Source organism: Panthera leo, chromosome A1 (assembly GCF_018350215.1).
Source record: "Panthera leo isolate Ple1 chromosome A1, P.leo_Ple1_pat1.1, whole genome shotgun sequence".
NCBI classification, from domain to species: domain Eukaryota; kingdom Metazoa; phylum Chordata; class Mammalia; order Carnivora; family Felidae; genus Panthera; species Panthera leo.
The window spans coordinates 24,768,968-24,794,922 of record NC_056679.1 but is presented as its reverse complement, the minus strand read 5'-3'; the positions used below and the strand labels follow the sequence as shown (position 1 = coordinate 24,794,922).

At 37.5% G+C, this 25,955-nt stretch overlaps 1 protein-coding gene across 5 annotated transcripts in view; it reads right to left on the bottom strand.

The window, feature by feature from the left end:
• ZC3H13 (zinc finger CCCH-type containing 13) overlaps window positions 1-25,955 on the bottom strand; it is a 96,511-nt gene that overhangs the window by 18,417 nt on the left and 52,139 nt on the right. For all 5 annotated transcript variants that reach the window (XM_042920361.1, XM_042920233.1, XM_042920517.1 and 2 more), the window contains 5 exons: window positions 18,786-19,096; window positions 15,765-16,229; window positions 8,759-8,950; window positions 3,651-4,212; window positions 116-219 (listed from right to left, as the gene is read on the bottom strand). In XM_042920361.1, coding sequence (XP_042776295.1) covers window positions 116-219; window positions 3,651-4,212; window positions 8,759-8,950; window positions 15,765-16,229; window positions 18,786-19,096 — 1,634 coding nt within the window. The remainder of the gene's footprint in view (window positions 1-115; window positions 220-3,650; window positions 4,213-8,758; window positions 8,951-15,764; window positions 16,230-18,785; window positions 19,097-25,955) is intronic.

Genomic DNA, 25,955 nt, shown 5'->3' with positions numbered 1-25,955 from the left:
GCAGAGCAAGAAAAATTTTAAATCCCACTTCATCATTTCCTGTTAATGCCAAAGAATGGTCTCATGGTTACAAAGGAATGTGGATACAGAAACACAGAAGACAGGTTCTGCTTACTTTTATCATCTCCACTGTTGTAGGTGTCACTGTCGGGAGAATGTTCTCGCCGGCGCTTAGGTGACTGACGAGGGCTAGGACTCCCTTCATTTCTATAGCGCTTCCTAAATAGGACAAATATAGTTTAGAAAATTCCAGAGGATGAAAAAGAGATTTCTTTACTAGTTTTCAGTATTGTTTCTTTACTATAACTACAAAATATAAGTGTAAGAGAGCAATACTGTGAGAGCTGTATCATATAAAAGGTGTTCAGCATGCATCTTGAATAAAATTCTTCACTTCGTTTGTTAAGACATACAATTGTGATTTAAAACACATGACAACAGGTCTTTCTTCATCAAATCGCCAGATTTAATAATTGCATGGTGGTAACATATAAGAGAGGAATTAATGTACCGTCTACTAAAACTTACGCGTTAATTTTATCTTTTATGATAAATACTTTATGCTGGGAAGCCAAATGAGAAAATCAGTATCTGCTTTGGAGTCAAAAAGATATGAATGCAACTTACAGCCATGTTACCTATTAGGTAACCTTAGGAAGTTCCTTTAAATCACTGAACCTTAGCTTTCTCATCTGAAAATGGTGGGAAAAAACCAGGGTCCATCTCATAAAATTGCACTTAGGAATAAATTAGTTTTTTCATAAGCCTAGTGCTAGTTATGTTGTGAGTACACTGTAAAAATTGGTTCCTTCCTTTCTCTTAAAACTAAATCACTTGCTTGGTGGCAAATTAATAAAATAATTAAAATGTTCACTATATTTCTTATTCTTTAAGTTAAACATTAAATGACTAGTGATTTATATCTCTGGTACTTAAATTATTCTAGTGAGTTCCTGTATTGTCAGTAAATTTTGACTACCTTTTTTTTTTTTTTTTTTTTAAACCACTGTTTATAAATACTGTGGTCAAAAGTTATGAAACATACTGCAGCACACATATCTCCCTCACGGCTCATTTACATAAATGAGTAACCAGGGTTTCGGAAAAAAAAAAGAGATTAGTGTGACAACTTACAGGCTCAAGTTCGTACAGTTCCCTATCCAAAGCTCCTGCTATCATTAGGCCGTCTATTCTCCCATTCTTTGAATCTGGGCTGGCCCACCGGCTTGCTATGACAAGAGGATGTGGTGAAAGTGACAGAGTGTAAGTTTGGAAAATCAGGACTCAAGATGCATTGCAGCTTCTGCTTTTGACCTCTTGGCATGTTTCTATCATTATATGGAGAATTTAGACTATTGGAGAATGAAAGGTCGTGTGGAGGAGAAATGAGATACCCTAAACAGCAGCCAGCACTAAATGCCAGGCATGAAGAGTGAGGCCAGTTTGGGTCATCCAGACACAGGTGAACTGCCAGACCCACCTCGGAAACATGAGTGACCCCAAGTAAGATCAGCAGAACTGCTCTGCTGAGCCCAGCCCAAAGTGCTAATCCACAGAATGATGAGATGACTGCCTCTTATTTTAAACTACTAACTTTATGTGTGGTTTGACGAATAGCAAGAGGTAACTGGTATATTGAAATAAAGCCAATAATTAAAATGTACAAAAAAATAACTTTAATTTCTAGGAAGTATCTATAGAAATAAAATTAAGAGTAAAATAAATAGTATGGCAAGTCAGCAAACAAAACTTGCATAATAGGGGTTAAAAAAAAGTTTTGGGTAAATTCAACTACTGAGATGACAGTACAATTGATAAAAACATCAAGATATTAATCTCATACAGCTATTGTTCTAGAGCTGTTTGACTCCTAAGTTTGTGGGGTCCTTGCAACGTTTGGATTGTCCAACCATGAAAAACCAGAAGGAAGTTTTGCTACTGTAAGCAGAGATCAGAAGCATGGAAAAACGAAATCAAAGCACAGGACTGCATAATAGATAAATAACAAAGATTTCACAATTTTCATCTTAGAGACTTTAAGGAGGTCAGAGAAATATGTATTGTATGCCTACATGTGTTAAAAACAGTATCTGAATTTTATGTTAATGTAAGATTATTTATTAATGGGGAAAGGGAAGCCAGTGGATGTGAACTACAGAAAACCCTGGCTGCAGATTGAAGGGAAGCCAAGACCTAATAGAAGCAGCCTCCACTTCTGTGCCTTGTTCTTTGTCCACAGTCATAATCTACAACAGCAATGATGAAAAACAGCCGAAAGCAGGGAGCTGTATTCACCATAATTCACATGAGCTAGAAGCAGAAGCAATGGAACTGAATATATAAATTATTTCCAGTTTGTTTTAGCAAACTTAACCATACCCTTTATCCCAGCTGGTATTAAAAAGGAAAAAAAAAAAAGGCAGTTAACTCCAATAAGCTTGGTTTTATGTCCATGAAACCTCAAAACTGACCAATCAGAGTCCAAAATTCTCATGGCTACAGTGATTTAATTTAGCTCCCTTTCTTTGTCTATTCCTCAACTGATGAGAGTCCCAACATACATAGAGGGCTGTGAAGCTGACAGGCATACACTCAGGCCATCTTAGCCACCATCTGGAGAAAACCTTTCGGAGACTAGAACTCACACAGAAGAAAACAGTGGAGAAATGGACAGACAGGATTCCTGATACATTGTTTCAAAGTCTGAACATAGTCACATCAGAACAAATGAACTCTAACCATGGACTTCCAGAATATCTGAGCAATCCTTTTTTTTGGGGGGGGGCAGGGGGGAGGGGGAAAAAAGAAAAAAAGAGAAACTGTCCTCAGATACATGAGAAGATGGGAACACATCTTTTTTTTTATTTTTATTTTTTTTATTTTTTAAATTAATTTATTTTTTGAGAGACAGAGACAGAGACAGAGTCTCTGTCACAGAGACTCCGAAGCAGGCTCCAGGCTCCGAGCTGTCAGCACAGAGCCCGACGTGGGGCTCGAACCCACGAACCATGAGATCATGACCTGAGCCAAAGTCGGCCGCCTAACCGACTGAGCCAATCCAGGCGCCCCTATGAGAACACATCTTTTGATCCCAATAATCTACTATAACTCCATAGCTCAAGATAGGTCAAGTCTGTATCTCTCTTCAGTGGTTGCAGGACTTCCTTCAGTTTTAAGACCCTGTGAATGCTTCTGTCACTGGAGGTAGTTGACTCCAGAGTTATAAGTACCTAAAACTCACGAAGGATTATCAGAAATGGCACAGTCACTATTTTTTGGTGAGTTGCCAACTCCATCAACTAGTTTTAAGTGGGTTTGATGAGAGATAGGTTCACTGATTTTATCACTTTTAGGTTGCATTCCTGTTAAAAACAAGTCGACAGAAGTCGAACAAGCCAATATGCCATCAAAAATGGCACAGAAAACAAGAGTGATTAATTCTATCCATGGCTACAGAAATAGTAGAATGAGAAAGTGTTTTTCTTCCTGGACAATTCAAAAGACTTTGAACACCAAGTATGTATTAATAAAGTTGACATCCAGGAAAATGTAGAGAGGGAAAAGAATTACAATGAAAATTTCATGACAATGAGATGTTTTGAACTCTACCGAAATGTAACTTTAAAAAACAGATCCATTCCCATTCTTACTTGGACTTTCTCTCATCGTGTCCATCTCTGGGATTCCGGTCTTCTCGGGTATCTTCCCGCTTTTCTCTGCGGTCATCTCGTCCTTTGTCTTTGTCTTCCCAATCCCTCTGACGCTCTCGTTCTTTATCTCTTTCCCTCGCTCTCTCTCGTTCCCGCTCTCGCTCTCTCTCCCTCTCCCGTTCTCGCTCTCTCTCTCTCTCCCGCTCTTCTCTTTCTCGCTCCCGCTCTTTTTCCCTATCTCGTTCCCTCTCTCTCTCCCTCTCTCGATCATGGTCACGATCTCGCTCTCTTTCGCGGTCCCTCTCCTTTTCTCTTTCTCTTTCTCTCTCCCGCTCTCTGGCGCGCTCTCTCTCTAGTTCTCTCTCCTTCTCTCTTTCCCGGTCCCGCTCACGCTCCCTCTCCCTCTCGCGCTCTCGGTCTCGCTCTCGCTCCCTGTCCCTTTCTCTAGCCCTTTCATCTCTTCTGTCCTCCACTCTGTCTACTCTTCGTTCCTCTCTTCTTTCATCACGCTCAAGCTCGTCATTCCTTCCCTGATGTCGAATTGGTGAGCTTGGTCTTTGATCTACAATGAAAATCAAGTTTTGTCAGTGATTAACTTGACAGATAACCTATTGGTAAGACAGCACGGCAAATTTTAAATTTTATCTGTGTATAGGGTCACGCTGGCAACAAATCAGGTTATTACATTTACTTTTAAATTAATCATCCAAAAAATCACCCCTAGATGTTTACAAATTTTTTTTCTTAGAGGTAAGTTTTATTTGCCCTCTAACTAACATGTTTTCTGCTCCCCAACAACCCCCCTCCCACCACCCGCTGATCCACCTTTGATCTTTCTCTGCATGCTCCCTACCCTACCTCCAGCCCACTGCTCCAACCCCACTTTCTGCCATCTCTACCCTTCACCTCTGATCTTCTCTGTCCCCCCAGCAGGACCTGAGAACACTGGTGGCAAAGGATAGGGGCAGCAGGAGGTGTAGAACATAGGAGCTGAAGGAAAAAAAAAATTTCCCTCGTAAGTCACACCTCTAATTTCAGGCTAAAATATATACACATCAAAGTGCAGCTATTATGTGAGGAAAATATAGTAGAACAAAACATCTGTCAATAATTGTTGCTGCAATATCAATTTATCATAAACTAGAATATTAAGGGTACTGATGCTTAGCGATCTTGAAGTAATCAAATATAAAGTGTTTCGTATTAGCGATATATATTTATACTAGGTTAGAAGTTTTATTCGATCATATAACTGACCACTCAGATGAAGAGCTGTTTTCTTAAAAATGTTAACTGATAATCTCATCACATTTTATATATATATATATATATATATAAACATATACACACACACACACACACACAAATATATATGTGTGTGTATATATATATATTTTTTCCCAGTACATAAATCATATAAACACAGAGAAAATGAATACATGCTGCCCAAATGCCCAGTTGAGCAGGAAATTAGTCTGGGATCAAAAAACGTATAAGAAAATGGTGTTAACTTTTCCACAGAGCTAGCAATTTTGGAAGTAGTTTATTGTGGCACAGTCTAGGGTACTGTGATGTTCCTATTTTCATATTATGTACTAATGTTTATGGGTTAGTCATCAAGGTCATACTGCAGTATGGTCAACAGGTTTGCAAGTGGAATATCTAGCACCAACTTATTAAGCAGAATAACTTTAGGATATTTCCAGGGAAAGGTTCAATGTAGTAACTTGAAGATCCTGTCTTATCACAGACAAAAAAGACAAGAATTATGGACATTTGCTCTTTAGAGGTAACAGATCAATACAGAAGTTCATAGAATTTTAACACTGAAACAAAACAAAACCTTCTCCAGCCCTTTCCTTCTTAAAAACACAGAAATTATGGTCCAGAAGTTGACTAGCCAAAGTCATAGAGATGGCAGATTTATTAGGACACCAGGACTATAAGGCAGTTCTCTTAAACCCTTTTTCACTTTTGCTGAAACCAACTTAAAATGGTTCTACTGTGCACCCTTGATTCCCCAAATGCCACATATTTATGGTCTTAGACCATTTGAGTTCCTGGTTTAGGGGTCAAACTAATGTCACAACGATTACAAAACAACCTGAAATTCAATACTGCAACTTGTAGTAATTCATACTTGAAATTTCCGATTATACCAATGTCAGAGAACAGACAGTTTTATGCACTCTCTTCTCTGACAGATAAAAACTGTTTTCCCCAACCAAAATGACAATGTCCCTTACTTCAAAGAAAATGAAAAGGATATAAGAATACCACTTTAATGTATCTAAATTATTTTTCCTATCTTTTCCCCAAAATGTGTTCACCAAAGATGTGATTCTCTTCATATATTTATCTTAATGAATGACATACCCATTCATGAAACCCGGCATCTCTGAGTTATCTAAGTCCTATCAATTTCACTCTCAAAATATTGCTTTATTCCCTTTCCTCTCTCCATCCCTACAGTTAATATTATTAACACAAACTCTGATCACCTGTTACATGTCTATGTCACCAACAGTCTGTCTAACTGGTTGGTATCCTTCCCCAGACTCGCTTATACTTTTTTCATGAAAACTCTTTTTTCCAACTGCTTAAAAAGAGTGGTCTTGTAGGCAGTGAAAAGCAATTACATCAAAAATTTTAGCCTGATTTATTAGGCTATGTAGAACTTGGCCCATAGTCTCTCACCAATCCTTTCTACTAGCTTCTTTCCTTCCCTACCAATTATGGCATATACCTCTACTCCAACATCAGAATTCATTACTGCTCCAAAAGCATACGTTTCTTTTAGTCCTACGTGTTTGCACATACTATACCCTCTCCCTGCAAAGTGTTTCTTCCACTGTTCCTTCTAGCAAACTCTTTAGGGAGCTTTCTGGATTTCCTCACAACTCTCTGTGCTGCTTTGTTGTCTCACAGAACTTCATATAGTGGCAGCATTCATCCTCCTTCAATTGCCTGTTTGTGCCCTAATCAGCCCATGAAGAACTAAAGGGAAGACGGAAACTCCTGAGCACAGAACAAGGTGCCTGGGCACATCTCCACCCTCAACGTCTATCACTCTCCCTACTGCTCATCATACCCGGGTCACATTGGTCTTCTTTCAAACTCTAGGACATATTAAGATATTTTCCCTCTTGGGGAACTGGCACATACTCTTCCCGCTGCACGGAATGTTTTTACCCTCAATCTCCGCAATGCTAGCTTCTCTTGCATTTATGCATCTGCATAAATGTCATCTCAAATTTTTCATAAACCATCTGAAGTAGGTCCCTCTCTTATCCTTTATTTCTATCTAGGCCCCTTCTTTGTTTCCTTGATTGCACTCAATAGTCATTTCTCTTTTGGAGGAACAGGAGTGGTATCTTCCCTCCCGTGAAGTTCTACAAGGACAAGAACTACTTTACTTGAAGGACCCTAGCAGAAGTGCATGAGCTCTCAAAAAACATGGTAGAATATGTCAGTAACCTCAAAAATACAGTGCTATTTTAATCATACAACTGGTATTTACTGAAGTAGTTACAGTAAAGTAAAACAGAAAGAGAACAGGACTTGCAATCAGAAGATACGAGTTTGAATTATAGCTGGAAAACTTACGTCTCTGTAATAATGGCAAATCACTATCCTTCTCTTAGCCCAAATCCCCTAAGTTATGAAACATGAATTCTCTTATCATATCTCCACTCACAGGAATATTATAAAGATAAAAGGATTGTAAAGAATATTTTATATATATTCTCTGACTTAATATTGTAAAAGATATTAAGTCGGGGCACATATATATAAAGCAACTATCAAAATTCCTGGAAACTCAATACATGGATGGTTGAGAAATAAAGCTAAGATTGAAACCAAATTGTACTACTGAATTCAGGAATAAGATGAAAAAACCCTGAGCTCGGATATCAAACGGGGGGGGGGGGGGAGAAGAGATATTAAAAAAGCATAGCATTACGAGGACATAGCATTAGATTAAACAGAGGTGAATCAGCATTAGGGAAGATAGAATTTCAGGTATCAACACACAACATATAAACTCCAGCCTCATCTGTAACTAAGGAAGCCCTACACATCTTTTAACCCAAATGCATTAGGCTTACCCTAACAAACTCAAATCAACCAAGTCTGATCTCATCCATACTCCCAAAGTACCTGGTGTCTTAGTGGCTTCGTTCTCTCATCACTGCTCATATCAATATACACTATTACCTTTGCGATTCAGTCTACTATGAAGCATCATTATTCAATTTCCTACCCCTTCAAGTTTTGTACTGTATTAATCTCAGCATTATAGCAAACCTTACTTTAGTAACCAGCCAAAGTTAGCAAGACCTTCATAAGATCTTAGAGTTTAAAATGCCCTAATATATACGGACAATAAAAGCTTGTTAAAGAAAGTCCTTATAACCCTTCCTAAATGACTTCCGGTAATCTTGTTGCAAAACTGATTTAAGAGAGTAAATCTAATAGAGTAGAATCTGATACAGATATACAAGATTTTTAAGCTTAAGTTTTAGCTTAAGATACGCCAGAATTTTTAGCTTAAGATATACAAGAACATAAAATTAGCCAAAGCCAAGTATTACAGGTTCTCAAGAAGGAACATGCAAAAAATGTTTCTTCGAACAACCCCCAGCCCTATCATCATCTTTTCCCCGCCCTGTTCTTTTGACAGCCCTCTAAGACTTTATTATTACAACTAATGAGTGAGTGGCCAGGATACCGGGGTGAGAAAGTTTAAGTATCTCCTAAATCAGAAACGCCTAGACTGGCACCCAAGCATCTATATTCTTCGAAGGGGTATAAGCCATTAGGTTAAGGCGAGAGACATTCAGCAGGGAGCCTCAGTTCTTGCAGCGTGCAAGCGCTTACTGCACCTCAGTACCCACTCTGCTGCCAACCAGGTACTCTGGTGGCTAACCACTTACATACTCTCCAATAAACAAGGAAGATCATATGAGTGAAGACAATAGTTTCAAATGTGTCAACAAGCAGAAGTCTTAAAAGATACATTAAAAAAGTAAACGGAGGACGGTTTTTCAAAAACGATTCTCCCAACCACTGGTGGTCATTATTTAATAATACGCCATCTGACAAACCTCTCTCTCTGTTGTCACGACGGTCTCTCTCTCCATGTCTTCTCTCAAACGAAGAATCCCTTGCTTGATCTCTGTTGTCTCTTTCAGGATATCTGTCTCTTTCAGGATAGCTACTTCGAGTTTCCCAGCTGTCATGATAGTTGCTACTACTACTGTGACTATCAATTTGAGAACCTCTTGTGCCTCGACTTCCTAAACAAAGGATATTCACACAAATGTTTAAACACATACACTTTATTCAACAAGTTATATCAGTCACAATCTTTTTTCCCAAATAAAACATACAAGTTAAGGTGTGTTGGGGTTGCTGCTGTTTTTCTTTTTTGGTGTTTCAAAGTATGGTAATCATTGTTGAAAAGAATATTAAACGTTGGATCGTAACACCCAAATGGTCTAATGATGGGCTCGGGTAAGCTAGGTCCCAGTTTTTACTATCTATTAAAAAAGTCATAATGGAATCATAAAGCAAGAAGACTCATTTCAATTAACCCAAATCCTCCTCCCCCCCCCCCAAAAAAATAAAAGCTATCCATTCATATCTAATTCACAGAAATATCATGAAAATAATGAAAAGTAGATGTATATTATTGCTTTGATTACAATTTGTAGCAAAAACATTCCAATACAGAACCAAAGTACTTTGTTAATATTAAGTGGTGCCTAAAAATTTTCATTAAAAAATGTGGGAAATGAATGTTCATAGTAGCTTTATTTGTAAAAGCCCAGACCTAGAAAGTACCCAGATGTCTTTCAATGGTGAATGGTTAAACTGTGGTATATCCAGACCATGGAATACTACAAGGACCAACTACGGACACGTGTAACAACTTGGATGAAACTCAAGGAAATTATGCAGAGTGAAAAGGATACCTACGGCCTGATTCCATTATGCAATATTTGTGAAATAAAAATTGTAAAATGGAGGACACATTAGTGGCTGCCAGGGGCCAGGGACGAAAGAGAGGAGTCAAGTGTGGCTATAAAGGGTCATACAGGGAGTCCTGTGATACACAGTTGAGTATCTTGACTGTGGTAACGGTAATGCAAGGCTACACAGCCACTGCTGGAAAACGGTATGGAGGGTCCACAAAAAAATTAAAAATAGAACCACCGTATGACCCAGTAATCCCATTCCTGGGTATATATATACCCAATGGAATTGAAATCAGGAACTGGAAGAGGTATCTGCACTCCCATATTCACTATAGCATTATTCGTAATAGTCGAGACATGGAAGCAACTGAAATGTCCCCTGACAAATGGATAAAAAAAATGTGGCATATAATAGAATATTATTCAGCCTTAAAAAAAAAAAAAAAAAGGAATAAAAAAAGGAAAAGAAAAGGGGAAAAAAAAAAAAAAAGGAAATCTTGCCATGTGAGATAACATAGATGAACCTGGAGGACGTTACGCTGGGTGAGATAAGTCACCCACAGAACAACAAACACTATGTGTGTGATAACACTCACATGTGGAATCTAAAACAAACTCTTAGTAGAATGCTAACTGACAGGGCTGGAGATAGAAGGAAACACAAAGATATTAGTCAAGGGTACAAAGTTTCAGTTGTATAAGATGAGTAAGTCCTAGAGATCTACACTATAGCATAATGCCTGTCCACAGTTATAATACTGTGTTGGAAACTCAAAAATTTGGTAAGAGGGTAGATCTTATGTTAAATGTTCTCATCACATACATACAAAATAACAGAGAACCTGAGGAAACTTCTGCAGGTGATGGATATGTTTATGCCATAGACTGTAGTGAAGGTTTCATGATTATATACGTATCCCCAAGCTCAAGCTGTATACATTAAATATGTACAGCTTTTTGTATGTCAATCCTATCTCAATAAAGTGGTTTTTAAAAAATACATACAGCTACACACACACACACACACACACACACACACACACACACTATAATAATAGGCTTTGAGCCCTTAAAAGAATTACAGAATAATTCTAAATACTATTAGCAATGTATTTTAATAATAAAAATATACGTATAGAATGCTTTAATAATTAAAGACCACAAAGAAGAAACTTAAAACAATTTTTAAAGAATAGAGATGAGCCCCACATAACATCTAGGAAAAAATAAGTTAAATGATAGCTTAGACGCAGCTAAGAGATAATTAGTAAAAAAAAAAAAAAAAGATTACATCTGAGGATACAACCCAGGAAACAAAAGAGAGATAAAGAGATGAAAGTTAAGAATCAAAGGTGATATAATAAGAAGATTCGACATATGTCTAACCTATGCTGTTTAGAGTCACATTTAAAACAAAAAGATACAGTAAGGTTGAAAGGATGAAAAAAGATACTCATCAAATACTAACCAAAAGAAATGTTAGTAAAATAACGTTCAAGACAAAAAGCACTATTAGGGATAAAGAGGGTCATTCTACAATGATGAAAGGAATAATGTGCCTTATGAGTACCTAACAGTGAAGGCTTCAAATATTCAAAGCAAAAACTGATCAAATCACACAAAATCGACAAATTCACAATGACAGTGGAAGATTCAACTCACTTCTTTGTAATGTTAGAAAAGGCAGACTAAAACTAATTCCGTGTAGATTTGAAAGCATGGTTAACAAGCTTGATCTCAGAGACACCCTTTGCGTCCAACAATTAAAAGCACACGCAGAACATTTATAAAAATTTCTGAGCCACAGCTAAGTCTTAACAAATACAAATCCCAAAGAGCTGACTTCAAAGTCTTTTCTGACAACAATTAAAATTAGGGAAGGGGATTTATTTTAAAAAGTATGATTAAAAATTTTAAATCCCTTTTCTACGTAACTCATGAGTCAAAGAAGAAATCGTATTAAAACTTAGAAATAGTGTTTAGAATGGTTACTAATACAATTATCACACATTTCATAACAAAGGAAAACCCAAGAGTAGAAATTAATAGACCAAAAGAGATACAAAGGATACAAAAGAGATACAAACCAAAGATTAGTTTTTTGAAAAGACTCAATCAAAATAGCCATATCTTTGGCAAGACTGAGCAAGAAAAACAAGGAAACATAGTCAGAGATTTAAAAGAGTTTTGAAACATCTTTGTATCAAAATTTTGAAAACAAATTTCTTAGAAAAATATAACTTACTATACTGCTTTAAGAAAAAAAACCAAATCTATGACTATTATAATAATCTAAATCTGTAATTCTTGTAAGAAACTCAATTGGTAGTAAAAGCTCTAACCATCAAAAAAATAGGAAACCAGGTTTAACAGACAACTGTCGTTAAACTGTCACAGAATACATAAGTAATCATACGTCAATTATTCTAAAGGAAAAAAAGAAGCAACACTTCCCAACACATTTTCTATGTCTAGTATAACTTTGATTCCCAAACCAAACAAGAACATAAAAAATGAACTATGCAGTGGTAATGCTAGAAGCGGTTCAGGCTGGCTTGAAAGAGCCAATTGTGCACATCTCTTCTGCTGTTAGCAGCTCAAAATCTGCCATTTTATAGCATGGAAATTGGCAAAAGCTAAAAGCCAGGGCTTTTTCTGAAGAGTTCATTGTTCAGAATTTACCAACATGCCACTAATTATATGTAATCTCAGCTGAAAACACAGATACTTAATTCAACATTAAGTTTTAACAAACTTATTCTAAAACTTTAAAAAAATGAAAAAATTCCATTTATCTTAGAAATGCCAGGATAGGGGCACCTGAGTGGTTCAGCCGGTTGAACATCTGACTCTTGATTTCAGCTAAGGTCATGATCTCATAGTTCAGTTCATGAGACTGAATCCCACATCGGGCTCTGTGCTGACAGCCCAGAGCCTGCTTGGGATTCTCTCTACCTAGCTCTCTGCCCTTCCCCCATGCACGTGGTGTGCTCGCTCTCAAAATCAACATTAAAAAAAAAAGAAATGCCAGAATAGTTAGAAATTTTTAAAAATATATAAAACGTAAGTAGAAAAGTTAAAGGGACCAACTATGACCTTCTCAAGATCCAGAAAAAATGGTCATGATAGAAGCTGTTAGCTAAGTTGGGAAAATTAGCAGACATCCTTAACACAGTAAAAAACATCTGCCAAAAATCTTCAAACACCATGCTTAAGAGTGAAATGCCAACAATAATACTTTAAAATCTGAAACAGAGCAAAGAAGCCCGTTATACCACTCATATCCCACATTATACTGAAAAAGATTCTCAGCAGGTTATTGACAGTACATAATCAGAAAAGAAAAGCCAAATCTGTGTGTTCCCAGACATAAATGTTTAAGAGAATCTAACTAGATCTACTATGAAAATACAGCAACATAACAATGTAAGATTAATATACAAATCTCAATTATCATTTCCATACACCGACAGTTTAGAAAATAAAGATTTTAAAAAGATATTATTTAGTGACACAGTTATTCACTGAAGCACTGTTCAAGAACAAACAAGAGTGAACCACCTGAACATCTATCAACATAGGATTTACAGTAGTCTTCCCTATCTGTAGCTTTGCTTTCTGCTATTTCAGTTCCCCGTGGTCAACTGGGATCCAGAAGCAGGGGATTCTCCTCCTGACATCTGGTCAGAAGGTCAAAAGTAGCCTAAGGCTACCTCATGATGTCTACATTATTCACCTCACTTCCTTTCATCACACAGGCATACACCATGTCACCTCACAAGGGTGAGTACGGTACAGTAAGAATTTCAAGAAAACCACATTCACGTAATTTTCATTGCAGTATATTACCATTGTTTTATTATTAATGTCTTACTGTGCTTAATTTATAAATTAAACTTTATCACAGGTGTGTATGTACAGGAAAAGACCCAATATATATAGAATTCAGTATTTTTTTTAATGTTTATTTATTTGAGTGTGTGTGTGTGTGCACATGCATGGGGAAGGGGAGACCCAGAATCCCACGTGGGCACCTGAAAGATGCTCAATATCACTCATCATCAGGGAAACACAAATCAAAACTACAAGGAGACATCACCTCACACCTGTCAGAATGGCTAAAATCAACAATACAAGAAACAACAGGTGGTGTGGAGGATGTGGAGAAAGGGAGCCCTCCTCCTGCACTGTCGGTGGGAATGCAAACTGGTCCAGCCACTGTGCAAAAGAGTGGAGGTTCTTCAAATGGTTAAAAACAGAACCACCCTACGACACAGCACTGGCACTACTAGGTATTTACCTAAAGAATATAAAAATACAACTTTTGACCTAAAGAATATAAAAATACTGCTGCAAAAGGATACATGCCCCTCTATATGTACAGCATTATTTATAATACCCAAATTATGGAAAACAGCCCAACATCCACTGACTGATGAATGGGTAAAAAAGACGTGGTATGTACATATACGATGGAATATTATTCGGCCATAAAAAAGGACGAAATCTTGCCATTTGCAACGACATAAAGTCAGAGAGTATAATGCTAAGTGAAATAAGTCAGAGAGAGACAAATACCGTAGGTTTACACACATGCGGAATTTACAAATAAGTAAAGATTAAAAAAAAACAGAGAGGCAAAGCAGAAGCCAGACTCGTAACTACAGAGAACTACCAGAGCTCTGGCGGGTGAGGGGATGGGTTCGACAGGGGATGGGGATTAAGGAGCATACTTGTGATTAGCACTGGGACTGTATGGAAGTGCTGAATCTCTATACTGCATACCTGAAATTAATATTACACTGTATGTTAACTAACTCGAATTTAAATAAAAACTTATAAAAAACTTTACAGTATATCCTACAGTAGACAAATGCACCAAAAAGAAGGGGTTAGTTGTTCATCAAGTTGACTGAAGTGGAATGATCTCCAAGGTATTTTTTAAGTGAAAAGAGCAGGGTATAGAGCAATACATATGTTTTTTTAAAAAGTGCATTTGTAAAACCAGAGGGGATGAGTACACACACAAATCTGCTTGTGTAAAATATTTCTGGGAAGGATACAGACAAAACTGGCAAGAGAATGAATGAGGTCAGGGGTAGCGGGGAGGTCTCTCACCACACATCCTTCCATACTTTTGAAATTTTAAGCCATGTGAATGCATTATTAAAAAGAGAGAGAACTTTTTTAAAGTACCATTGACAAGCGCACCAAAAATGCTGGGTACCCAGGAATAAAACCTGTACAAGGCTTTAACAGGAAAAAGTTACAAATTCATCAATTTGATGCATTTGAAAAAAAATCCAACAGTTTTTCATGAAATTTTTAAAAAAACAACTCATTTAAAAAACGTGTATGAAAAAGCAAAAGGCCAAGAAAAGCGACGACTACTATGAAGGAGAAGGTAAGGGGCCTTCAGCTTAGTGTGAAGCTGTAATGTTGACCAAGATGGACCAAAAGATCAACAGAAAGAATGAGTGCTCAGAATTCTGTAGAAGCATTTCAGGGGAGGGAGAGAAGACAGTGGAGGGAAAAAGGCCAAAACGAATTCAGTCCAAGCAGTTCGGAGACAAATACGTTTAGGTGGGTAGTTACTGGGTGATGGCAAATGCGTTTTAGGGGAAGGAAAGTGGCTCGAGATTCTGATATGCGATAATCGGAGGTGGTGTGAAGCGAGCACAAGCACACTGCGGGATACACAGTCGTGTCTGATACCATGAAGTCTGAAAGTCCACCATTTTAATCCCACTTGAATAATCATCTTACCATACATGTACCTGTTTACTAAAAACTATTTTCTTTTCATTCTACTTTTATGCCTGACAGCAATTTTCTTAGCGTTCCACATTAATCAAGAGGGTAGGCATGACTGGATATAATTCAACCAGGGGATCTTAGGATCGGGATCCATTTATCTTTTGCTGCTTGGGCAAATTCCTAAATCTTAGGAATTTAACGCTTCCTATTTGGAATTTATAGGGAAGGCCAAAATTCAACTAGTTGAAAATTACTTTGACAAAATGATGACTAATGAATGTAAAAAAGAATGCATTTAGAAAAAAAACCTTAAATGATTTAATAATTTCTATATAAACATACAAGATACAGTTTATTGACAAGTCAAAAACCTTACCCTTTTCAGGTAATTCTGGACCTCTCCCCCTACTTCTGCCCATCCGGTCATTCCTAATTTCACTTCGAGACTCATTTCTGGCATCATTCCTTATTTCAGTACGAGAGCTTTCTTCTCTCAAATGGTTTCTGCCATAACTTCGGGATTCTTCCTGATAGGCATCCTCCTTTCGATGGGTGTCTCGACTTTCACGGTCCCTGTAGTCGTGGGTATCACGAGCAGACCGAGAATCTCTGGGATCACGGCTCTCTTTGTTATCTCTGCTATAATCTCTCATCTCCCTGGAGTCCCGAATGTCTCTGGAGTCCCTCAGTTCCCGTCGGTCTCTAGTATCCCTGGCATCTCTTCGATCCCGGCCATCTCGAGGTTCTCGGTCATCTCTGTGGTCTCTAGAAGAGCTCAGATCCTGTTCATACTCTCGTTCTTCTCTTGTGTCCTTTTCTCTATCTCTTTTGCTTCTGGTCTCTGTAAGGCAAGTGTGGGAACGAACTAGAATTCCTTTCACAAAATTTTGAGAAACAAGACAATTTACGTAATTTGGAGCTTAAACAATTTTTGAAACATAGTAATTCATGTTCGTTGCAGACAAGAAAGAAAGAAAACATGGGCAAATACGAAAATTAAGACCATATATAAGCTAAAATTCCAAAGGTAATTTTATTAACGCCTGGATATAACTTTGTTCTTGATTAGATAAACTCTGAATAGGATCTTCCAGTGCCCCAACTTACCCATACTTACAGATCTTCAACAAATGAAACAAGTAAGTTGATTTCCTATCACTGATGGCTTATTTTTTAGAAACTACTTTTAGATCCAGAGCTACACAGTGACTTTAACCACCTCCACCAGACTAGACCACCCATGACCACCTCAAATGTACTTAAAGCACTTAAGAGTGGCCTACAGTTAGTAAGGTGGCTGGCAAAGGGATATTGTTATTCACCCTCTCTTTTCTTCAACTGTTTAGTGGGATCACTCCTGTCTCTAAAGTTTTCTCTACTTAAAGCATTTTCTAATACTTCATAGAAAAATAAGAAAAGAGCTGCAGTTTTTAAGAAGTTGAAACAAAACTCACTGATCATTTATTTCAACCTTGTCAGTGTAAATGAAGAAATAAGAGGCCCAGAGCCTAAATGGCTCAGGCGACCCCCTTTCTAAAGGGAATTTGCAAAGCAGAGAAACTATTCTTTAGATATGCCTGGAAGAGGCATAAATTTATTATAGCATAAATCTGGTATGACGTCAAAGGATTAACAAGAGAACCTCAAAAAACAAACACTGCCTTGTTTTTAAATCAGTTTCCTTTATATGTTGCTCTTAGACACTCTGGAACTGCCTCAAGATCTGAGGCTATTTTAGCAAATGTAGTAGCTTTAATACCTAAGACATTGTAAAGTTGTCTTCTTTTCTCTTTGCCCCATAACTAGGTCTATAGACCTTCTCCAGCCACCTCAACACCTAGTGTCCACAAGACCCCCTAGATTCTGCCATTAATAACTCCTGCCAGTTACTTTGTCCATGTGCTTATATCCACAAATGCCTTTAAGAACAGAAGCATCAGGCAAGGATTTGATAGGTCTCCATCCGTTTTTGCGCACACCTGTGACTTCGAGTCCTCTTTCAATGCCAACTGTGCCTAAAAATATGTTCACTCACTACCAGATCCTTTTTCCACAGGTCCCCCATCTGTCTTTACAAATGTATCTAGTTACTGTATTTTGTCATCTACTTCCCCATTCTTCCACTAAAATTAGTTTTATTTCAGAAAATGACATCGAAATGGAGGAACAAACATCTGCTACATCTCTTATGTGGAAGGTTAAAGAAACACCTTCCTTACAAAGAAACTAAACACATGGTTTATTATTAAATGGATTCTTCCTGTAATATCAGCCACTCTTAGCACAAAACAAGCATTCTTATAAGACTTAAATGAATACTATTTCCCCTCATCATTATTTCAAAACAAAGTTATTAAACACACTAAAGAGTTTTCATTCAGTCAGTGGTCATTAAATATATACTATATTCCTGGTCAACTCTAATTAAATATCTTATTAAAATTAAAGATAGGTGTTAAGAGAATTTTCCCATCTTACCAAAGTTCCATAAATACTGCTATGCCAATCTGGTTCCAAAATCATGTACACAAGAAGCAATTCTATGCAACAGATGTTCTCTCTGGTCCCTACCTATGCATTCATCATTTTCTTGAATAAAAGAATCTGATTAACTATTGCTTGCACTGTTGATAGAGAACAACCAAATTCAACACCTTTCATAGGAGACTGCGGTAACATACTCATGGAGAGGCTTATTTTAAAATGCATGTTAAACAGAAATGTTGCAAATAAGCGGTATTTCCTGAGTACTCATTACGTTCAAACACCAACTCAGGAGAAGTGAGGAAAAAACTTTAAGTAAATAAGGACAAGAAGCTTGGACAAGGAGTAGAGAAAGAGATGTACTGCCAGATTAGAATAGCATCTCAGCTTGAAGAGGGAGTAGCAAATCCAAAGTTAACTTAATTCTCAGGGATCCAGAAAGGAAAACAGCTTTGCTTACTTCTTTCTGGAGTTACACCTAGAAACTTGATCGCGTGGTTTACACAGAGCTTCTTAATGGTCCCCCAGCCCTTACCTCTTTATGAATGTCTGATGCTTTCAAACTCTACCCCCTGGGTTGCTGCTTTTCTTTCGTTCACATCTTTGTTTTTTTTAAAGGATCAACTAAGCAATTAGAGGGATGCTCTAAGAATCAGACAGTCCAAAATGTCTAGCACCGGAAGAAAGCACCGCCTTAGTATACACGAAAATGCCCATTTACACCATACATTTCATAGCTTATGTTCCCGTATCATTAAAAGTGCCTTCTACTGCCCTCAAGAACTCTTCTGTTACAGAAGACTTACAACACAGTTCTCCTCTTTTCCTTAATATAACAATAAACCTGAATGTCTGGTTTTTTAATAAAGAAAATACTTAAAGAACTCTAAAAAAATCAAGATAAAGTACATACCTTCCCTTCTTTCATGACGCCGATCATGAGACTGTGAAGCTCGTTCATGGTCATGCCTCCCTTTCTCTCGCATTGGAGAGCGATGTCTTGGGGGACTTTGCTTTCTCTGAGGAGAAGACAGAGAATGTGAAGGGTAAGGAGAAGCAGAGCGTCGTAAAGGTGGAGTTATTGTCCTCTGATATGATGGCGAAGGAGTCCTTTTTCGACGAGGAGAAGGAGAATGTCTTTGAATAGATGATCCTGACTGTGAGGAAGATGAGTGATGTCTAGAAGATAGAGGAGAATGATGCTGTCCTACTGGGGAAGTAGACCTGTAAAAAAAAAGCAACAATGAAGAGCCTGAATGTTAAAGCTAAAAGTGTGAACCATAATTCCAGGATAAATTTCAATTCACAGTGCTGTACAATACTAATTTTTTTTTCTAAATGTTTATTTACTTTTGAGAGAGAGAGAGAGAGAGAGACAGAGTGCGAATGGAGGAGGGGCAGAGACAGAAAGAGATGCAGAATCCGAAGCAGGTTCCAGGCTCTGAGCTGTCAGCACAGAGCCTGACGCGGGGCTCGAACCCACAGACAGTGGGATCATGACCTGGGCCGAAGTCGTACGCTTAACCGACTGAGCCACCCAGGCGCCCCTAAGTTAATTTTTTAAGATCTGATTTTAAGTCAGCCCAAGGCCAACAGTTGTAGATGAGATATGCACTGCCTTGCTCCCAAGCTTTGGCTCTAAGGTACACTTCCTTTTCCAGGTAACACTGTCCCTGAGCACAGGTAGGGAGAAAACTACCCTCACTTACAGTATGGAATTCACTCTTATCAGAGATCATCTCTGACAGTGTGAGTAGGCACTTGGAGGGAGGAAACCAGAAAAAGCTGAAGAAAATACCCACTAGAAGATCTAGACAGAAAGTGGCTGTGAAAGGCTGGTAATTCAAGGCTGCAGGGAAAAGGAAAAGTTATCACTGGCTAAGCCAAACCTAGCCTGCACAGCCTGGGTTGACATTTAGGATGGGGAAAGAATGCTACAGTGAAGGAAAGGACATACTGTCCATACTCTGTCTGTATCTTAAATAACCCATGTTCACTCTTAGCCAGCACAGATTAAGTTCATGAGTATTGGTTTATCTAAGGCTTCTTCTATGCCCTTCAAATCTTCTTTCACTGACGCCAGAGAAACAACTTATAACCTCACAAAGCACATCTGAATCACTCCTACAATGTGTTATGTCCTGGGCCCTGTCTACAATGAATATGCAAAATGTGTGTGTGATGGAAAGCTGGAACACATACATTTGTGCAATAACTAAAAAGAAATGTCTAAAAAACAACAGAGACCACATAACCCAGATGAGTATATTCCTCAAAACAATCATTTTGAAGACTAGATGTTTGTTCCAAAAGATTCTGGAGTCCTGGTCAAAGTATTTTAGATTTACATTCAGTGTCTATGATAGAGATGTTTTTAGCATCCACAATCCTAACCCAGGGTTTCTCACTCTTGGCAGTACTGACCTTTTGTATTCGGTAATTCTTTGTAGTGGGGAGGGGGGGTGTCCTGTACATCACAGGATGTCAACAGCACCCCAGACTTCTACCCACCAGACGCCAGCACCACCTCCCTCTTACCCCCATTCATAACAATCGAAAATTACCCCAGACATTGCCAAATGTTCCCAGGGAGGCAAAACCACCCCTCATTGAAAACTGCTGCCCTTAACTACGCTGTTTATCAATGATGCCTTAGCAGACCTTTTATCAATAAAAGCTTCAAATACATAAAATATATGTTACTGACTCAGGAAAGTGATCCAGTATATTGGAAAGAATTTTGCAGAACAAGGATTTCAGCAAGTACACAAAAATACCTTTTGGATTAATAACTGACTAAAAAAAGTCAGCTAACTACAACATGCTGCCCTACTCGGGAAGTAGATATTCACCTAAATATTCTTGTTATCAGCAATTCCACTAAGCCTTCATGTCTTTCATAAAAATTATTTCCTCTTCATAAAAAAAAAAAAGCCATAAGCCACTGTAATTTAACCGACTCTTAACAGAAATGTTTTTACTTATAGGTATGAGTAGAAATGCTCACAGAGTCTTACCCAAATTTGGAAAACCATCTATCATCAATGGACATTCAAATGCATCTTAGTCAACAGAAAAATACTGCAAGATTGAGAATCAGAATGGTTCTTGTTTGGTGCTTTCCAATTTCAATTTCATCAGGTTCTAGTCAATTTGGAAATATCTAAATTGACAAAATAAAAAATGTGGCTCTTCAATGAACTGAGATTTTGGTTAATTTTACTTATGGAGTATACTAAAAATTGTTTCAAGAATGTCTGCAATACCTCTTGGTAATTAGTTCACAGAACTTAAAAAATGAGAGTTCATAATATCACTGAAAAAACACAATTATAGTCTAATCACATTTCTATTCAAATTTGGTGCTGACAGGATGGAAGTTTTAAAAAACTTCAGTTCAAGCTTAGGATAATCACCCTACCAAATTAAGGTCAGAGCACCAACGTGGTATCAAGTTATGGTTTCAGCATTTTTCTGTTTACCTAGCCTTCAAGAAAAAAAAAAAATTAGGAAAACTGTTGGTTTAATTTAACAGCATCTGTTATGGACTGAATGTTTGTGTCCCCCCAATTTCCACAAGTCCCCGATGTGATAGTACTTGCAGGTGAGGGTCTTTGGGAATAATTGGTTTAGATGAGACCCTATGGGTGGGGCTCCCATTTTGAGATTAGTGTCCTTACAAGCAAAGGAAGAGAAGAGAGCTCACTCTCTCCCCCCTCCCTGTGAAGACACAGTGAGAAGACAGCTGTCTATGAAGTGAGCCTCTCCCCAGGGATCTCATCTGTCAGAACCTTAACCTTGGACTTCCCAGCCTCTACACCTGTGAGACATGAATATCTGTTTAGTTTAAGCTACTCAGTCTATGGTATTTTGTTATAACAGCCCAAGTTGGCTAAGACAGCATCTTTATATCTTCCTGTTATTATTCTTTTAAAAGTCTGATAACTAAAGAATAGTGAAAAGAGAGGATCTGTTACCAAAACAATATGGGTCAAATTATGGATGCCAGCCTAACTGGACCTGGGCCTATGTTCATTCTGCATATAGAAAATGTGTGAGTCTAAGAAATAAAACTGTCTTTGAAACCTGATAAAAATTATTAGTACTTTGGCTTCTAAACTACTGCAGAGATATATTAAAATACATTTCTACTTAGAAGGGCGGTAATTTTAGATTAACTAGTCTTGGGCTCTGGAACTGGATTGTTTCTCACCTGAGGGAGAAAAAAGAGGGGATATTTGAAGCTCAAATAAAGAAAAAAGAAGAGTTTATTGCATGAAGAGAAGCTATATACCTTAAAACAGAAAACTGCACACTGTTAGCAAAAGTACTGTGATTTATAGCACATAGGGAAAGCCAATCTTTATTCTGACTTGATTCTAATAAAAAAAGTTTTTAATGCTGATATAATTAAGACATAATATGAGATGAGAATATTTAGGGTATATTTCATTTGGGGAAAAATGTGAAAGATTATGAAGTTAAAAAAAAATGTCTCTCATTCAAGATACTATATTTTACCTACAAACCAATATGTTTACCCTACACTTTCTTAAAATTACTAATACCAATTTTTCTTACAATGATGGTTTCTATTCCTCCAATATGAAAATATGCTTTTATAATGTAACAGTTATAACTCACCCTTTAAAATCATCATGCAAAAAGTATACTTAAAAAAACCCCACAAATGGACTATGAACACTATCAAAATCTGCTTCCTGTGGTAAAATACAATATAACACGATACAGATTTCACACATAGAAATATTTAAGCTGTTTTATTTTACATAAGAAACATATCCTTATATAAAATAGTCATTTTAATTCACTGAGCAAATATTAAGTGAGCACCTTCTATGCTCTAAGCATTATTTTTGGCACTAAGAATGCAGAGGCAAAGAAGGCAGACAAAACCACTCACATAATAATAATAATAACAATAGCAATAATAATAATAATACCAATAATAACAGCAGGTAACACATATATTGCTGTGTACATGACACCGTTTTAAGTACTCTCCATATAATAACTCATTTCCTGTTTATGACAACACCCCTAAAATAAGACAGCCAGTGGACTGAAAACCAGTCTGCCCTAACTATATGGTCTAGAAGTAGACCACCACCAAGAAAGCAAAGCAATTTCAGCTCGTTAATGCAACAAAGTTTGTAAAACAGGGTAATGAAACAGAAACTGTTAGGTCCAAAAAATAAAATAAATGTGAGGCAGACAACTTTAGGTTGCTTGGAAGGAAAGGGCCTTGACTGAGAAGGTGAAATCTGAACCATGAGCTGAAAATCTGGGGACAGAACTTGCCTTGCATAGGGTTCAGCAACAACAAAGAAGGCAGGCAAGAGATATCACCAGACATGAGGAAAACAGAAAGACAAGGGTAGCTTCAACTTATGAGTGGAGAGTTACATGAGAGAAGGTCAGATGATGTGAAGTCATCCAGGTCATGGTAAAAGTCTGGATTTTATTCTCAGCATGAAGAAAACCCCTGAAGAGATTTAGGCAGGGAAGTGTCATTCAAAATCTAGCAAGATCTCAAAGGATAAAAATCATTATGAACATCTCAACAGATGCAGAAAAGGCACTGACAAAATCCAACATCCATTTATGATAAAAATTCTCAACAAAGTGGCTTTTGAAGGAACATACCTCAACATAACAAAAGCCATCTAGGACAAACCCACAATTAACATCATATCCAATGGTGAAAAACAGAGCTTTTCCTCTAAGATCAGGAACAAGACAAGGATGTCCACTCTCACCGCTATTATTCAACATGGCACTGGAAGTCCTAGCCACACCAATCAGACAAGAAAAAGAGATAAAAGACATCCAAATTGGTAAGGAAGAAATTAAACTGTCACTATTTGCAGATGACATGATACTATAAGGAGAAAACCCTGAAGTCTCCACCAAAACACTATCAGAATACATGAATTCAGTAAAGTTGCAAGGTGAAAAACTACTACACAGGAATTGATTGCATTTCTATACAACAATGACAAAGTAGCAAAGTGATATTAAGAAAACCGTTCCATTTACAACTGCACCAAAAAACAATCAAATACCTAGGAGTAAACTTAAACAAGGAGGTGAAAGACCCGTACTCTGAAAACTATAAAACACTGATGAAAGAAATCGAAAATAACAAATGGAAAGACCTACTATGCTCATTGAGTGGAAGAATTAATATTGTTCAAAAGGCAATCTGCAGATTCCATGTAATTCCTATCAAAATACCAACAGCATTTTTCACTGAACTAGAACACATAATCCTAAAATTTGTATGGAACCACAAAAGACCCTGAATAGCCAAAGCAATCTTGAGGAAAGAAAAAAACAAAGCTGGAGGTATCACAATTCCAGATTTCAAGATATACTACAAAACTATAGTGATCAAAACAGTATTGGCACTGGCACAAAAACAGACACATAGTTCAATGGAACAGGACAGAGAGCCCAGAAATAAGCCCACGTTTACGTGGTCAATTAATTTATGACAAAAGAGGAAAGATTAAATGGGGAAATGGAGTAAATGGTGCTGGAAAACTGAACAGCTACATGCAAAAGAATGAAACTGGATCCTTTCTTCCACCATACATGAAAATAAACTCAAAACGGATTAAAGACCTGAAACCATAAAACCTCTAGAAAAAAACACAGGCAGTAATTTTTTCACATCTGCCTTAACATTTTCCTAGATATGTCTCCTCAGGGAAGGGAAACAATAGCAAAGATAAACTACTGGGACTATACCAAAATAAAAAGCTTTTGTATAGCTAAGGAACCATCAAAACAAAAAGGCAACTTACTGAATGGGAGAAGATACTTGTAGCAAATGACATATCCTGTAAGGGGTTATTACCCAAAATGTATAAAGAGTGTATATAACTCAACACCAAAAAAACACCAAGTAATTGCAATTAAAAACGGGAAGAGGACTTGAAGAGACATTTTTCCAAAGAAGGCATACAGCTGGCCAACAGACACATGAAAAGATGCTCAACATTACTAATCATCAGAGAAATGCAACTCAAAACCACAATGAGACAATGACCTTACAACTGTCAGAATGGCTAGAAATCAAAAACACAAGAAAATAACAAGTGTTAGCGAGGATGTGGGCAAAAAGGAACCCTCGTGCACTGCTGATAGGGAATGTAAACTGGTGGAGTCACTCGGAAAAGCACTATGGAGGTCCCCCCCGTACCCCAAATTAAAAACAGAAAAACCATATGATGCAGTAATTTCATTACTGGGTATCTACCTCAAGAAAACAAAACCACGCATTTGAAAAGTTATATGCACCCCTATGTTAACTAGAGCATTAGTTACAATAGCCAAGATATGGAAGCAGCCTAACTGTTCATCAATAGATAAACAGATAAAGAAGATGTGGTATATATGTGCAATGGAATAGGACTCAGCCATAAAAAAGAATGAGATCTTGCCACTGGCAACAACATGGATGGACCTGAAAGGTATTATGCTACACAACACGTCAGACCGAAAAAGATGAATACCACCTAACATCACTTACGTGTGGAACCTAAAAAGAAAACAAACGAATAAAGAAACAAAAAGTAGAAACAGACCCGTAAATTCAAGAGGCAAACCGATGGTGTCAGAGGGAAGAGGAGTGAGGAGATGGACAAACTGGGTGAAAGGGAGTGGGAGGTACAGGCTTCCAGTTATGGAATAAGTAAGTCACAAGGATAAAAGGTACAACATAAGGGCCACAGTCAATGGTATTGAAATAGCGCTGTATGGTGACAGATGGTAGCTACGCTTGTGAGCCCAGCATACTGTACAGAGCAGACGAATCACTGTGCTGTACACATGAAGCTAAATTAACATTATGTGTCAAGTATCCTTCAATAAAAAAAAAATCTAGCAAGATTTTACCTGTCTAAATAATTACATCAGATGGAGAGAGAAAATGCTTCTGTGTGAGGACTTGTTTTAAACCTAGAGTTTGCTGTCCCTTTGCAGCAGGTGATAAATACTCCCTGCAAGGGGAAACGTTTTTAAGTCAACAATCTACAAAAAGAGGAGAATACTTTTG